At 38.7% G+C, this 17,458-nt stretch overlaps 1 protein-coding gene across 10 annotated transcripts in view; it reads left to right on the top strand.

The window, feature by feature from the left end:
* Nucleotides 1–17,458, top strand: part of MLLT10 (MLLT10 histone lysine methyltransferase DOT1L cofactor) — a 252,759-nt gene that overhangs the window by 32,316 nt on the left and 202,985 nt on the right. Inside the window, exons 1-3 of one of the 10 annotated variants that reach the window (XM_059911225.1) lie at nucleotides 1,967–2,068; nucleotides 2,432–2,480; nucleotides 2,592–2,643. The exons of 8 other annotated variants lie outside the window; for them this stretch is intronic. In XM_059911225.1, coding sequence (XP_059767208.1) covers nucleotides 2,638–2,643 — 6 coding nt within the window. In that variant the 5' untranslated portion in view covers nucleotides 1,967–2,068; nucleotides 2,432–2,480; nucleotides 2,592–2,637. Of the gene's footprint in view, nucleotides 1–1,966; nucleotides 2,069–2,431; nucleotides 2,481–2,591; nucleotides 2,644–17,458 lie in introns of those variants that run through there. One more of the 10 variants, XM_059911233.1, reaches the window with a different exon arrangement.

The raw sequence follows: 17,458 nt of genomic DNA, 5'->3' as shown, positions 1-17,458 counted from the left end.
AAATTTTAAAATTTTTAAATTTTATTTTTTTAAATTCTTGGCTGCATTGGGTCTTCATTGCTACGCACAGGCTTTCTCTAGTTGCGGCGAGTGGGGGCTACTCTTTGTTGCGGTGCGCGGGCTTCTCATTGTGGTGGCTTCTCTTGTTGTGGAGCGCAGGCTCTAGGTACCTAGGCTTCAGTAGTTGTGGCACATGCTCAGTAGTTGTGGCTTGCAGGCTCTAGAGAGCAGGCTCAGTAGTTGTGGCGCATGGGCTTAGTTGCTCCACGGCATGTGGGATCTTCCTGGACCAGGGCTCGAACCTGTGTCCTCTGCACTGGCAGGTGGATTCTTAACCACTGTGCCACCAGGGAAGTCCCAATATTGTTGATTTTTATTAATTCTACTTTATATGAAATTAATGTAACCATTTCAACTTTCTTTGATTCTGCAGTATGTAATATATCCTTTTTCTCTGGCTGCTTTAAAGATCTTTATTTCTGGTTGTAGGCGATTTGATCATAATATGTTTTGGTTTACATTTCTTCATGTTTCTATTGCTTGGTGTTTATTTAAAGAGTGCTTTGTTTTAGCTGTTTATAGTTTTCATCAAATTTGGAAAATGGTTGATGTTATTTCTTCAAGTATATTTTTCTGTATTATCTCCTTTGTGGCTCCATTTATAAGTGTACTTGGCTTCTTGAAGTTGTCTCAAAGCTAATCTATGCTCTGTTCATTTTTTAAAAGTACTTTTTTTCTGTTTCATTTTGGTTAGTAACTATTACTTGGTTTCATGTGCTATAAATCTCACACAGTATGTTTTTCTTCTTAGACCTTATGATTTTCATCTCTAGAAGTTCACTTTATTTTATTTGATGTTTCTACTTAACAAGTTTAATATTTCCCCTGTCTCCTTGAACATATGAACTGTATTCATACTAATTGTTTGAAAGGACTTGTATACTAATTCTTCTTGTCATTTCAAGATTGACATTTCAAGGTTTGACTGGTTTTTGTTTTATTATGGGGTATAATTTCCTGCTTCTGTATATGTCTTTTAGTTGTTGTGAATTTTATCTTTTTTTTTTTTCTTTTGGAGCAGAGAAAGGTTTATTTCAGGGCCAAGCAAGGAGCTCATGCTCAAAAGACCCAGACTCCCCAGTGGCTTTCAGGGGAGCAGTTTTAAAGGCAACATTTGGGGGTGAAGGCTGTAGGATTCATGACTTTCTTCTCATTGATGTGTTGTGAAGTAACAGTGTGGTGTTTTAGGAATCTTCATCATCAGCTTTCTGGTCTGAACAGCCTGGGGTCTAGTGCTTGTGCTCAGCAGGTAGTCGCCATCCTCCACCTGAGTGTGAGGGTCTCAGTTCCTGTAGAACAACTGGTCTCAGGACTTAATGAAGCTCAGGTTCTTGATGTCTCATCGCAGAAAGAATTCAGTGAGAGACAAAGTGATAGGTAAGAAGTCGATTTATTTAGAGATAAACACACTCCACAGGCAGAGTGTGGGCCATCTCAGAAGGTGAGAAAGGCTGTGAATTTTATCTTGTTAGATTCTCTGTTTTATAAAGTATGCCTAAAAATATTTTTGGACTTTGTTCTATGACATGGTTAAGTTACTGGAAAACAGTTTGTTGCTTTTGGGTCTTGCTTTTATGTTTTGTTTGAATGGACCAGAGCTAGGTTTAGTCTAGGTTAAATTTTCCCCTCCTTCTGAGATATTATGCTTCTTAGTATTCTGATGCAGTATGAATTAGTTGGTTTTCTATTCTGGCTTTTGAGAACAGCCATTATTTGTATCCTTGTGTGAGGTGTGGGTGCTGTCAATTCTAAATGTTTCGTGGTTCTTTCTCTGGCCTTGAATAGTTCTCTCACAAGCAAGTGCTGATTAGTTACTCAACATATTGTAGGGTGAGCCTCTGTAGATCTCTTCATTTTTCTCTCTCTCTCCAGCTTTCTACTCAGTGCTGGTCTCCCTTGTGAGCTCTAGCCACCTTGGCTTCCTTGGACTCCCAGCTCCATTTCCTCAACTTGGGGAGCCCACAGGTTCTGCCTGGGTTCCTTCCACGGCCTGGAGACTCTCAAGGCAGTAAGCTGGGCAAATGTATGCTTGTGTTGTTTGTTTCTTGTCTCCCAGGGATCACTGTCTTGCGTTACTTGTCTAAAATCTTCATTATTATTGTTTCATACATTTTGTTAGGTTTTTATTATTTCATGCAGAAGGCTAAGTCTGGTCTCTTTCATTCCATCTTGACTGGAAGTGGTATTATTGTGGTTTTATTTTGTATTTTCATATTGACCAGTGATATTGAGCACATTTTAATTTGCTTATTGACCATTCATGTGTTTCTCTTGTGAAGAGTTTGTTCAAAGCTTTAGCCTTTTTCCTTCTTTCTCTCCTTATTTTTTTCTTTGTCTGTTTTTTTTTTCTTTTTTTTGTTTTGCATTGCAGAAGGTCCTTATATGTTTTGGATACCAGTCCTCTGTTAGATAAGTGTTTTGTAAGTACTTTCTCCAAGTCTGTTTCCTATTTATTTTCTTAACTGTGCCTTTTGATGAGCAGAAATGTCTAAGTCTGATGAAGTCTAATTTATCAGTTTTTTCTTTTATAGTTATTGCTTACTGTGAGCTAAGACACTTTTGCCTAACCCTGAAGTCATGAAGGTAATTTCCTTTGTTTCCTCTAAAACTTTTTGTTTTTGCTAATTTGTATTTAGGTCTGTGATGCATCTCAAATTAAGTTTTATAGGTTTTGTTTTTTGCATAATTGTTTCTGCACCATTTTATTAAAATGTAACTTTTTAAAAAAAATTTATTTATTTTATTTTTTTGGCTGCATTGGGTCTTTGTTGCTGCACGTGGGCTTTTCTCTAGTTGTGGCGAGTGAGGGCTTCTCTTGTTGCAGAGCACCGGCTCTAGGTGCGTGGGCTTCAGTAGTTGTGGCATGTGGGCTCAGTAGTTGTGGCTCACGGGCTCTAGAGTGCAGGCTCAGTAGTTGTGGTGCATGGACTTAGTTGCTCTGCGGCATGTGGGATCTTCCCGGACCAGGGCTCGAACCCATGACTCCTGCATTGATTGGCAGGCGGATTCTTAACTACTGTGCCACCGGGGAAGCCCTGCACTATTTTATTGAGAAGAGTTTCCTTTCCTCACTGGGTTGCTTTGGTGAAACATTACATGGCTGCAGAAGTGGGTTTGGTTCTATTTCAGAAATCTTTATTCTGTTACACTGATCTGTTTGTCCTTATATCATTACCAAACTTTTTTTTTTTTTTAAACATCTTTATTGGAGTATAATTGCTTTACAAAGGTGTGTTAGTTTCTGCTTTATAACAAAGTGAATCAGTTATACATATACATATGTTCCCATATCTCTTCCCTCTTGCATCTCCCTCCCTCCCACCCATTACCAAACTTTTGATTATTTGTAACTTTATAGAAAGTCTTGAAATCAGATTTGCAAGTCCTTCAATCTTTTTCATCTTTTTCAAGATTGCTTTGCTAAGTCCTTACCACTTCCATAAAAAGTTTGATATTTGCTTTTGCATTTCTCTGAAAGGCTGATGGGATTATGATTGCAGTTGCTTTGAATCTGTAGATCAATTTGAGGAGAATTGACATGTTGACAATGTTAGATATTCTTGTTCATTAGCATGGCATATCTCTCCATTTATTTAGGTCATCTTTGTGTTTTCCTGAGCAGTGTTTTGTAGTTTTCAGCCTTTGGTTTTGCATGTCTTTTTTTTAAAAGTTATTTTTATTTTGAAATATTTCATGTTATTTGATATTATTGGAGGGAGTATTTTAAAGAATTCAATTTTTAGTTATTCTTAGTATATGGAAATAGAATTGACTTATGTTTATTGATTTGTGTCTTAACAACCTTAACTCACGTTAGTTCTACGAGTTTTTTTCTAGACAACTTAATTCGATTTTTCTAATAGTGATCACGTTATAAAGATTTTTACCTCTTTCCAATTTGTAGTTTTATTTTCTTCTCTTATCGCATGCACTTAGGTCTTGGTCCCATTCTTTGGGGAAAGGATTCAGTTTTATGCCATTAATTATGTGAGCTGTAGACTTTTATTGATGATCATTATCAGGTTGTTTTAAAATACTGGTTTTATTATTGCTTAAGTATGGCAGGGAAGGCTAACAGATCAGGAGATGATTGCCATTGAAAAGATAATTCGTTATACTCACAGATTCCCCAGAGGAGGGCGGGTATACCACAGCCTAGGAAGACACATGGGGAAGCACCCTAATTAGGATGCAGCAGGTGTGAACGGGGGGAAAAAGTAAAGGCAAGAGCCTTTATTTTGGTTTCTGTGGGAGGAAATAGTCAAGGACTTGTAATCAGGTTTAGGATTGTCTAGTTTGAATAATATCAAGGGCTTTGGGGTATGGGGCCTGCCCCTAGTTGTCTGGTACCTGGCCCTGGGGTGATTAGGGCAGGGGAGTATAGTAGCCAGTGTAAAATAGAGATGGTTGGGGGTATGAGCTTTTAGTTGGTTGGTTTGCATATGAAAGCAAGCTGGGGAGTTGTTTGCTATCTCCAGGAATTAGCCTTGGGAGGGACAGCCCTCCAGGGTCAGCAAGGCCTCAAAGTATCAAAAATACGAATGAAAAGGTATGATTAACAGGTTGAGTAGGATCTCTTCTCTTCCTAGTTTTGCGACAGTTTATGACATGAATGGATGTTGTTTTGCCAAATGCTTTTCTGCATCTGTCGAGATGATTATGTGATGTTTTTGCAGAATTAATATGAATTTCATTGTTTTATTTTCATATGTTATATCAACCTTGTATTCCTGGAATAAACTCTGCTTGGTCATGGTGTATTATTCTTTTTTTATATTGCAGGATTTAAATTGCTAGTATTTTTATTAAATATTTTTGCATCTATGTACTTCAGAGATGTTAGTCTGTAATTTTTTTTGTAGTTTGTTTTTAGGTTTTGGTAGTATTGGTATATTCATTAGTACTTTTTGTGCTGAACTTAGAAAATGATTTCAGAAGTAGTCTATTTTCTAGAAGTGTTTGTGTGAGATTGATTCTGTTTTCTCCTTGGTGTTTGATGGAATTTACCAGTGAAAAAATCTGAGCCTAGAGTTGTATTTTGGGGAAGGATTTTGATGATGGATTCAACTTAAGGGCTCTTCAGATTTTGTTTCATCTTGTCAATTTTGGTAAATTGTATTTTTCAAGGCATTTTTCCATTTCATCTAAGTTGTTGAATTGGTTAGTGTAAAGTTAATCTTTGGTTTTTTAGTTATCTGTGGGTTCTATAGTGATAATTCCTGCTTTATTCCTGATATTGGTAATTTTTGTGTATGTTTTAAATTAGTTTAGCTAGAAGTTTATCAACTTTGTTTATCTTTCCGAAGGACAATTTTTGATTTTAAATTTTCTTTAGTGTTTCTATCTCATTTTTTTCTGCTCTTTACTATTTACTTTCTTCTTCTCACTTTGGGTTTAGTTTGCACCTTTGTAGATTCTTCAGGTGAAATCTTAGGTTATTAATTAATTTTATAGCTTTTTCCCCTAGCATGGTCAGGGAACATACTTTGTAAGATTTCTTTCTTTCTTTATTATTATTTTTTTTTAGAAATTCACGTTCTATTTATTTATTTATTTATTTATTTATTTATTTATTTATTTATGACTGTGTTGAGTCTTCGTTTCTGTGCGAGGGCTTTCTCTAGTTGCGGCAAGTGGGGACCACTCTTCATCGCGGTGCGCGGGCCTCTCACCATCGCGGCCTCTCTTGTTGCGGAGCACAGGCTCCAGACGCGCAGGCTCAGTAATTGTGGCTCACGGGCCCAGTTGCTCCGCGGCATGTGGGATCCTCCCAGACCAGGGCTCGAACCCGTGTCTCCTGCATCGGCAGGCAGATTCTCAACCACTGCGCCACCAGGGAAGCCCTCTTTCTTTATTTTTTTAATTTTATTTTTGGCTGCGTTAGGTCTTGGCTGCTGCTCGCAGGCTTCGTTGAGGTGCACAGGCTTCTCATTGCAGTGGCTTCTCTTGTTGCGGAGCACGGGCTCTAGGCCCATGGGTTTCAGTAGTTGCAGCATGTGGGCTCAGTATTTGTGGCTCGTAGGCTCTAGAGCGCAGGCTCAGTAGTTGTGGCGCACGGGCTCAGTTGCTCCATGGCATGTGGGATCTTTCCAGACTAGGGCTGGAACCCGTGGCCCCTGCATTGCAGGCGGATTCTTAACCACTGCGCCACCAGGGAAGTTGCCTTCGTATTATTTCATTCCTTTTAATTCATTGTGTCTTATTTTGTGGTGAATGTACCATAGTCACCTGAAAGGAATGTGTACGGTGGTTTTAGTACTGTTCAGGTTATTGATTTTTTGTTGGGGGGGGGTGTCTAATTTTGTCAGTTACTGAGACAGAAGTGTTAAAATATCTTACTGTGTTTGTGGAATTGTGTACTTGTGTTGGTTTTTGCTATATGTATAGTTTGAAGCATTGTTATTAAGTGCACATTTATGATTATTATGGCTCATTATTTGACATTTATCATTATGAAATGTCCCCATTTATCATCACTAATTTTCTATGTCTTGAAATCTCTTTTGTTTGTGATATTAAGTATAGTAGCTACTCACCATCTTATACTTTCGATTTGTATGGTATATCTTTTCTTTTTTTTTTGAAAAAAAGTAATTTTTTAATACAGAGGGATGTTCTGTTTTTAAGAAAAGCTTTCCCAATTCTATTACAAGTCTGATTCTATTACAAGTCTTTTTTTTTAAATTAATTAATTAATTTAGGCTGCTTTGGGTCTTGGTTGCTGCACGCAGGCTTTCTCTAGTTGTGGTAAGCGGGGGCTACTCTTCATTGCAGTGCATGGACTTCCCATTAGGTGGCTTCTCTTGTTGCAGAGCACAGGCTCTAGGCACCCGGGCTTCAGTAGTTGTGGCTCACAGGGTCTAGAGCACAGGCTCAGTAGTTGTGGTGCAGGGGCTTAGTTGCTCCGTGGCATGTGGGATCTTCCCGGACCAGGGCTCGAACCCCTGTCCCTTGCATTGGCAGGCAGATCCTTAACCACTGCGCCACCAGGGAAGTCCCTGGTATCTTTTTTTATCCATTTACTTTCGACCTGTTTGTGTCTCATTTAGAGCATATCTCTTATAGATGATATAGTGTATAATTGGGTTTCACTTTTTTTTTTTTTTTAAATAAATTTATTTTTATTTATTTATTTTTGGCTGCACTGGGTCTTCGCTGCTGTGTGTGGGCTTTCTCTAGTTGTGGAGAGCGGGGGTTGCTCAGCAGTTGTGGAGCAGGGGCTCAGCTGCTCCGCAGCATGTGGGATCCTCCCGGGCCAGGGCTCGAACCCATGTCCCCCGCACTGGCAGGCAGACTCTCAACCACTGCGCCACGAGGGAAGTCCCGGGTTTCACTTTTATGTCTGTGCCAACACACTCTGCCTTTTAACTAGTCTCTTAAGTTTAGTCTCTTCACATTTAATGTAAATACGTGATTGGGTTTACATCTACCATTTTATGAAGTTATTTTCTGTTTGCCTCATTTTTTTTTCTTTTTAATATATTTGAGAGTTACTTTTTTTAAAATTAATTAATTTTTTTGGGGAGGCTGCGTTGGGTCTTTGTTGCTGCACGCAGGCTTTCTCTAGTTGTGGTGAGCGGGGGCTACTCTTCATTGCAGTTCATGGACTTCTCATTGTGGTGGCTTCTCTTGTTGTGGAGCACGGGCTCTAGGTGCGTGGGCTCAGTAGTTGTGGCTTGCGGGCTCTGGAGAGCAGGCTCAGTAGTTGTGGCGCACGGGCTTAGTTGCTACGTGGCATGTGGAATCTTCCCACACCAGGGCTTGAACTGTGTCCCCTGCATTGGCAGGCAGATTCTTCTTAACCACTGAGCCACCAGGGAAGTCCCCCCAAAGTTACTTTTAAAAAAATGGTTTTAATGATATAAAATTCACATATCATACAGTTCAGCCATTTAAAGTGTACAATTCAGTAGTTTTCACTATATTGACAGAATTGTGCAGTTATTGCCATTATCAGTTTTAGAACATTTTTATCACTTCAAAAAGAAGCTTCTTTGTTCATTAGCAGCCACTCCTCATTATCAAACTTCTCCAACTCCTGGCAACCAGTAATCTAATCTCTGTCTCTGTTCTGGACATTTCATATAGATGGAGTCATACACTAGGTGGTGACTTTGTGTGAGTGGCTTTTTTCTTTTAGCAAAATGTTTTTAAGGTTCACTCATGTTTTAGCATGTATTAGAACTTTATTCCTTTTTTTTGTTGAATAACATTCCATTGTACGGATCTGGCACATTTTATTTGTTCACTCATTAGTTGATTGGCATTTAGATTTTATCTATATTTTAGCTATTCTGAATAATGCTGTTTTGAACATTTCCATACATGTTTTTGGGTAGATGTATGGTTTCATTTCTTTTGGGTGTGGAATTTTTGACCCATGTGGTAACTGTTTAACTTTTTGAGGAACTGCTGAAGCAGCCACACCATTTTATTGTATTTTATTTTATTTTTTAAAATATTTATTTATTTATGGCTGTGTTGGGTCTTCGTTTCTGTGCGAGGGCTTTCTCTAGTTGCGGCAAGTGGGGGCCACTCTTCGTCGCGGTGTGCGGGCCTCTCACCATCGCGGCCTCTCTTGTTGCGGAGCACAGGCTCCAGATGCGCAGGCTCAGTAATTGTGGCTCACGGGCCTAGCCGCTCCGCGGCATGTGGGATCCTCCCAGACCAGGGCTTGAACCCGTGTCCCCTGCATCGGCAGGCAGACTCTCAACCACTGCGCCACCGGGGAAGCCCCCCTATATATCTTTTTATTATTGAGTTATAGAGCTCTTTATACGTTCTGGGTATAAGTCCCTTATCAGATATATATCTTGTAAGTATTTTATTCTATGGGGTTTTTTACTTGATGGTATCATTTGTAGAACAAAAGGTTTTAGGTTCGGAAAATTCCAATTTATCTATTATTTCTCTTGTTGCCTCTGCTTTTGGTGTTGTATCTAAGAAACCGTTATCCAACCCTGAGTCATGAAGAATTTACTCCAGTTTCATTCTAAGAGTTTTATAGTGTTAGCTCTTACATTTAAGTATATGATCCATTTTGAGTTTTTTTATGTATCATATGAATAAGGGGTCCAACTTAATTTTTTGCATGTAGAGAATTTTTAATGTATCAGTTTGTAGAGCTATTTCTGTTTGCCTTAGTTTCTTAGTGTTTCTCTAGCAAGTTCAGTGTATTTCCTTAGCTTTTTTACAGTCTATTTAGCGTACCCACTTACAGTTAATATTGTATCACTTCTTGTAAAGTGTAGAAATCTTGTAACTGTAGAGATTCTTTTACATCACATCACCTCTGTCCATTGTTATTTATGTTATTGTCTATTGTCATATGTATTAGAGCTACATATATTATAAACCCCAGAAGACAGTATTACAATTTTTGCTTTCAGTAATCATATGTATTTTTAAGAATTTAAGAACTAAAAGTCTTTTATATTGGGTTGGCCAAAAAGTTTGTTCGGATTTTTCCATAAGCTCTTACGAAAAAACCCAAACGAACTTTTTGGCCAACCCAATATTTATCCAGATATTTACCATTTATGGTGTTCTTCGTTGCCTCCTGAAGATTTGTGTTTTTCATCTAGTACCATTTCCCTTTATTCCAAAGAATTTCTTTTAGCCTTTATTGTAGTCCATATCTTCTGGTGATGAATTCTGTTTGCTCTTTCTTACCTAAAAACGTTTGTTTCACCTTCATTTTGAAGGATATATTAGTTAGATACAGAATTCTGGATTGACAGTTCTTTTTCTTCAAGCACTTTAGAGATGTTTGTTTTACTGTTTTGACTTCCATAGTTTATGATGAGAGATCAGCTGTTAATTCAATCACTGTTTCCCTGTCTTTGATGTGTCATTTTCTTTTGGCTGCCTCTTGAAGACTTTTGTTTGCTTTTCATGAAGCAGTTTTGCTTGTTTGGGATTCACTGTGCTTCTGGAATCCATAAATTTGTCTTCAAATAGAGGAAATTTTCATCCATTATTTTTTCAAAATTTTCTTTACTGCCATATTCTCATATTAATATTCTCTCCCTCACGTCCTCCTCCTCTTCCAGGCCTTCAGTTATACATGGTGGCTTCTTGATACTGTTCAATAGGTCCCTGAAGCTCTGTTCATGTTTTTCACTGTTTTCTCTTTTTCAGGTAGATCCTATCTATTGATGTAGCTTCAGGCTCACTGACTCTTTCCTTTGTCATCTTGATTCTGTTGTTAAGCCCATCCAATGAATTTTTCACTTCATGTATATTTTTAAGTTTAAGAATTTTTATTTAGTTCTTTTTTGTTTTTAAAGATTTATTTATTATTTATTTTCTTTATTTTTGGCTGCATTGGGTCTTATTTGCAGCACGCAGGGTCTTTGTTGAGGCATGTGGGATCTTTTGTTGCAGCGCGTGGGCTTCTCTCTAGTTGTGGCACGCAGGCTCCAGGGCATGGGGGCTCTGTAGTTGTCGTGAGTGGGTTCCAGAGCACATGGGCTCTGTAGTTTGTGGCACGCGGACTCTAGTTGAGGCGTGCGAGCTCAGTAGTTGCGGTGCGCGGGCTAAGTTGCCCTGCGGCATGTGGGATCTTAGTTCCCTGACCAGGGATCGAACCCGCATCCCCTGCATTGGAAGGCGGATTCTTTAACACTGGACCACCAGGGAATTCCCTATTTAGTTCTTTTCTTTTTGTTTTGATATTTATTTATTGATTGATTGCTGCGTTGGGTCTTTGTTGCTGCATGTGGGCTTTCTCTAGTTGCTGCGAGCGGGGGCTGCTCTTTGTTGTGGTGCGCGGGCTTCTCATTGCGGTGGCTTCTCTTGTTGCAGAGCACGGGCTCTAGGTGCGTGAGCTTCAGTAGCTGTGGCACGCAGGCTCGGTAGTTGTGGCTCATGGGCTTTAGAGCGCAGGCTCAGTAGTTGTGGCGCACTGGCCCAGTTGCTCCACAGCATGTGGAATCTTCCCGGCCCAGGGCTCAAACCAGTGTCTCCTGCATTGGCAGGCAGATTCTCAACCACTGTGCCACCAGGGCAGTCCACTCAGCAATTTTTGAAGTAGAAATTCATTTTATGATGGATTTTAAAATATTTGGTAGTTTTCAGTTTATTGCAGTTTTTATCTCTGTTTAGCATTAAGTGATTTCATCTTTGGCCAGCAGGAGCCTCTTTAGGTTGGACCATAGGTCCTTTTGACATGACTAAAGCAGTCTTTTATAGCTTTCTTGCTATTTGATAGAACAAGGTATTCAGGGCATACTTGACCTAGACCTAGAATCATCCACTTCTTTCAGTAGTTCTGGTTCCTTTGGGAAATGCTGTTTGGAGACCCCAGCCTGGGTGCTAATTCTACTGTGGTAGTCATGAGTCTTTCTAAAACACAAGAAAAAATAGGTTAATTAATATGTATTTTTATCTTTTGCCTAAAAGAGGAAGTAATGATGGTAAATGTTTTATCCTACACATACTTCTTTATGCCACAATTACATCTTTTATATGAGGAAGATCAAACTTAAAGCTTGAATTTATTCTTCTTATTTAGCCTATGCTTTCTTTTAAAAAATAATTATCTTGCTGCTCTCTGTAATACAGTGGTGTTCGAAGTCTGAGTAAACCAGTATAGCTGAATGGCTTGTTAATAGCCAGAGCCTCCTAAAAGTCAGTATTTTGGGTGAACTTGATTTAGTGAAGTATACTGAGTTTTATACTTTGGAAAAGAAACTAATGTAAAGTAGAAAAAGTATTTGGAAATTGATGCCTGCGTTATGAAGATGGAAAGTAGTTGCATGCTTTCTTACTATACTACATGATGTAAAAAAGAAGGAACCACCTTATATAACTTCCGCTTGTTTGGACTGTTTCAATTAAAACGTTTCCCCCCCCTTTGTTAAAATGTGAGATCTTGGAATCCAAAAAATAAAACAAATGAATGTATATAACAAAACAGAGGGACTTCCCTGGTAGTCCAATGGCTAAGACTCTGCACTCCCAATGCACGGGGCCTGGTTCGATCCCTAGTCAGGGAATTAGAAGTCACATGCCACAACTAAAGATCCCGCATGCCTCAGTGAAGGTCCTGAAGAAGCCCGCAGACTGCAACAAAGATCTTGCGTGCCACAACTAAGACCCAATGCAGCCAAATAAATAAATAAATAAATAGTGAAATAATATAGAAACAAACAAAACAGAAACAGACTCACAGATACCAAGAACAAGCAAGTGTTTACCAGTGGGGAAGGAAGGAGTGGGGGAGGGGCAAGGCAGGGGATTAAGAGATACAAACTACTATGTATAAAATAGAAAAAAAAATGTAAGATCTTTAATGTGTGCTTTTTTTTTTTTTTTTGTCTCCTTATAATCTGTGTACCCTCTTACAAGATTTACTTGTGCATTTTAACAGTACCTCTCACTTATTAAATAAGAATGCATCTGTGGAATTTTAATAGTAACATGTTTAGCTGCAAGCCTGCCCTGTGAAACTTTTCAGGTTGGATTAGTTTACTGTAGGGTCTGGAATCTCTGTTGTCCAGAACCTGATTCTTTTTTCCTGAGCTTAGGGTATAGCCTCTAATTATAAATTAATCTTCTTTTCCTGTAATTATTTCTTTCTCTCAAGTCTTCTATATATCTATTTTTACCTTTAGTAAAAGACTAAAGGTAAAGACATAGTAATAGTATTTTACTTATTAGCATGTAGTTTTCTTTTAGAATTTTCTTCTCTGCATTTTATAACTCATTTAAAATCTTTGTGAATATAGCATTAGTTCCCTCATTGTTATATAGTTGGACTTACAATAAAAACTTTATAGTCATAAACAGTGATATAAAATATTTCTGTACACATATCTTTTCATGTCTTGAAATTAAAGTGTAAGTGATATAAAAGTAACACATTGTACTTAATAATTGCCATTTCTATCATATTTCCTTTGGTTCTCTAGAAGTGAAGTAATTAGTATTTTTCTTTTTTCTTTTTTTATAATGAATGATACTATTGTCTTTATTGTAAATTTCATATAGTGCATTGATTATCACAGAATGCTTTCATTGATTTAAAAATATTTTTTAAAAATTTATTTATTTGGCTGCATCGGGTCTTAGTTGTGGCACACAGGATCTTTGTTGCGGTGCGCGGGCTTCTCTCTAGTTTTGGCGTGCAGGCTTCTTTCTAGTTGTGGTGTGTAAGCTCCAGAGTGTGCGGGCTCGGTAGTTGTGGCGCATGGGCTTAGTTGCCCTGTGGCATGTGGGATCTTAGTTCCTTGACCAGGGATCGAACCCGCGTCCTCTGCATTGGAAGGCGAATTCTTAACCACTGGACCACCAGGGAACTCCTATTTGTAGACTTTTTAATGATGGCCATTCTGACCAGTGTGAGGTGATACCTCATTGTAGTTTTGATTTGCATTTCTCTAATAATTAGTGATATTGAGCATCTTTTCATGTGCCTGTTGGCCATCTGCATTTCCTCTTTGGAAAAATGTTCAGTTCTTCTGCCCCCTTTTTTTTTTTTTTAATTCATTTATTTTTGGCTGCATTGGGTCTTTGTTGCTGTGCGCGAGCTTTTTCTAGTTGTGGCGAGTGGGAGTGACTCTTCATTGCAGTGTGCGGGCTTCTCATTGTGGTGGCTTCTTTTGTTGTGCAGCACAGGCTGTAGGCACATGGGCTTCAGTAGTTGTGGCATGAGGGCTCGGTAGTTGTGGTTTGCGGGCTCTAGAGTGCAGGCTTAGTAGTTGTGGCGCACGGGCTTAGTTGCTCTGCGGCATGTGGGATCTTCTGGGACCAGGGCTCGAACCCGTGTCCCCTGCATTGGCAGGCAGATTCCTATCCACTGTGCCACCAGGGAAGTCCCCTTCTGCCCATTTTTCAATTGGGTGGTTTTTTGATGTTGAGTTGCATGAGCTGTTTATATATGTTGGGTATTAACCCCTTATCAGTCACATCGTTTGCAAATATTTCTCCCATTCAGCAGGTTGTCTTTTGTTTTGTTTATGGTTTCCTTTGATGTGCAAAAGCTTTTAAGTTTAATTAGGTCTTATTTGTTTATTTTTGCTTTTGTTTCCTTTGTTTTAGAACACAGATTAAAAAAAAATTGGTGTGATTTATGTCAAAGAATGTTCTGCCTGTTTTACTCTAGGAATTTTATAGTATCTTGCCTTAAATATAGGTCTTTAATCCATTTTGAGTTTATTTTTGTATATGGTGTTAGAGAATGTTCTAATTTTATTCTTTTATATGTAGCTGTCCCGTGTTACCAACACCTTTTATTGAAGAGACTGTCTTTTCTCCATTGTGTATTCTTGCCTCCTTTGTCATAGATTGACTATAGATATGTGGGTTTATTTCTGGGCTCTCTATTCTGTTCCACTGACCTATGTGTCTTTTTTTTTTTTTTTTTTTTTTGCCAGTACCGTACTGTTTTGTAGCTTCGTAGTACAGTCTGAAGTCAGGGAGTGGGATTCCTCCAGCTCTGTTCTTCTTTCTCAAGATTATTTTGTCTATTTGGGGTCTTTTATGTTTCCATAGAAATTAAAAAATCATCTGTTCTAGTTCTGTGAAAAATGCCATTACTCATTTGGTAGGGATTTCATTGAGCCTGTAGATTGCCTTGGGTAGTATGGTCATTTTAACAATATTAATTCTTCCAATCCAAGAACATCTTTCCATCTGATTGTGTCATCTTCAGTTTCTTTCATCAGTGTCTTATAGTTTTCTGAGTACAGGTCTTTTACCTCCTAGGTATTTTATTCTTTTTGATGCAGTGGTAAATGGAATTGTTTCCTTAATTTCTCTTTTTGATAGTTTGTTGTTAGTGTATAGAAATGTAACAGATATCTGTATATTAGTTTTTTTTTTTGGCTGCATTGGGTCTTTATTGCTGTGCGTGGGCTTTCTCTAGTTACGGCTAGTAGGGGCTACTCTTTGTTGTGGTGAGCAGGCTTCTCATTGCGGTGGCTTCTCTTGTTGCAGAGCACAGGCTCTAGGTGCACAGGCTTCAGTAGTTGTAGCTCATGGGCTCTAGGGCACAGGCTCAGTAGTTGTGGCATACAGGCTCAGTAGTTGTGGCACATGGGCTTAGTTGCTCTGCAGCATGTGGGATCTTCCCGGACCAGGACTCGAACCCTTGTCCCCTGCATTGGCAGGTGGATTCTTAACCACTACGCTACCAGGCAAGTCCTGTATATTAGTTTTGTTCCCTGCAACTTTCCTGAATTTCATTGATGAGCTCTAGTAGTTTTCTGGTAACGTCTTCAGGATTTTCTTTTTTTTAAAAAATTAATTTATTTTATTTATTTATTTTTGGCTGTGTTGGGTCTTCGTTGCTGTGCACGGGCTTTCTATAGTTGCGGCGAGCGTGGGCTATTCTTTGTTGTTTCGGTGGCTTCTCTTGTTGTGGAGCACGGGCACTAGTCGTGCGGGATCCAGTAGTTGTGGCATGTGGGCTCAGTAGTTATGGCTCGTGGGGTCTAGAGCACAGGCTGAGTAGTTGTGGCTCACGGGCCTAGTTGCTCCGCGTCATGTGGGATCTTCCCGGACCAGGGCTCGAACCCGTGTCCCCTGCATCGCCAGGCGGATTCTTAACCACTGTGCCACCAGGGAAGCCCTTCAGGATTTTCTATGTGGAGTATCATGCCATCTTCAAACAGTGACATTTTTACTTCTTTTCTAATTTGCATTCCTTTTTTTTCTTTTTTTGTTTTTTTCTTTGACTGCTGTGGTTAGAACTTAGAAAACAATGTTGAATAGCGAAATTGGGAATCCTTATTTTATTCCTGATCTTAGAGGAAATGTTTTCAGCTTTTCATCATTGAGTATGATGTTAGCTGTGGGTTTTTCATATATGGCCTTTATTATGTATAGGTAGGTTTCCTTTCTGCTCACTTTCTGGGGAGCATAAATGGACGTTGAACTTTATCAAAAGCTTTTTCTCCATATATTGAAATGATGGTATGATTTTTATTCTTCAATTTGTTAATGTGTTATATAACACATTGATTAATTTGTGGATATTGAAAAACTCTTGCATCCCTTGGATAAATCCCACTTGATCATGGTGTATAATTCTTTTAATGTATTGTTGGATATGGTTTGCTACTATTGTGTTGAGGATTTTTGTATCTATGTTCATCAGTGATAATGGCCTGCAATTTTTTTGTGTGTGATATCTTTGTCTGGTTTTGGTATCAGGGTGATGGTGCCCTCATAGAATGACTTTGGAAGTGTTCCTTCCTCTGCTGTGTTTTGGAATAGTTTAAGAAGGATAGGTGTTAACTCTTCTTTAAATATTTGAATGTTTGGTAGAATTCACCTGTGAAGCCATCTGGTCCTAGACTTCTGTTTGTTGGGAGCTTTTATTTTTTATGTATTTTAATTTTTTTTTTTTTTTTTGGCTGCACTGCATAGCTTGCGGGATCTTAGTTCCCTGACCAGGGATCGAACCCAGGCCCTTAGCAGTGAAAGTGCAGAGTCCTAACCACTGGACCGCCAGGGAATTTCCTGTTGGGAGTTTTTAAGTTACTGATTCAATTTCAGTACTTGGTCTGTTCATATTTTCTACTTCTTCCTGCTTCAGTCTTGGGAGACTGTACCTTTCTAAGAATTTGTCCATCTCTTCTAGGTTTTCCATTTTAGTTGTGTATAGTTGCTAGTAGTAGTAGTAGTTTATGATTCTTTGTATTTCTGTCCTGTCAGTTGTAACTTTTTTCATTTCTCATTTTATTGATTTGAGCCCTCTCCCTTTTTTCTTTTTTCTTTTTGATTTTTTTTGGCCACACGCCACGGCATGCGGAACTTCCCTGAACAGGGATTGAACCTCTGCCTCCTGCAGTGGAGGTCTTAACCACTGGACCACCAGGGAAGTCCTCCCTTTTTTTCTTGATGAGTTTGGCTAAAGGTTTATCACTTTTGTTTATCTTTTCAAAGAACCAGCTTAGTTTTATTGATCTTTTCTATTGTTTTCTCCATTTCTATTTCATTTATTTTTGCTCTGATCCTTATGATTTCTTTCCTTCTACTAATGTTGGGTTTTGTTTGTTCTTCTTTCTCTAGTTGCTTTAGATGTAAAGTTAGGTTGTTTATTTGAGATTTTTTTGTTTCCTGAGGTACAAGCTTGTATTGCTGTAAACTTCCCTTTTTTGCAACTGCTTTTGCTGCATCCCATACGTTTTGGATCATCCTGTGTTTTTTTTTTTCTTTTTTTTGACCACATCACGTGGCTTGCGGGATCTCAGTTCCTTGTCCATGGATTGAACCTGGACCATGACAGTGAAAGCCCGGAATCCTAACCACTAGGCCACCAGGGAACTCGCTGGATCATCATGTTTTTGTTTTCATTTGTCTCTTGGTATTTTTTTTTTTTAATTTGCACTTTATTTATTTACTTATTTATTTACTTATTTTTGTGGCTGTGTTGGGTCTTCGTTGCTGC

The sequence above is a fragment of the Balaenoptera ricei genome, chromosome 2 (assembly GCF_028023285.1).
Source record: "Balaenoptera ricei isolate mBalRic1 chromosome 2, mBalRic1.hap2, whole genome shotgun sequence".
NCBI classification, from domain to species: domain Eukaryota; kingdom Metazoa; phylum Chordata; class Mammalia; order Artiodactyla; family Balaenopteridae; genus Balaenoptera; species Balaenoptera ricei.
The sequence above is the reverse complement of the archived record's forward strand: the minus strand, read 5'-3'. Positions and strand labels throughout refer to the sequence as shown.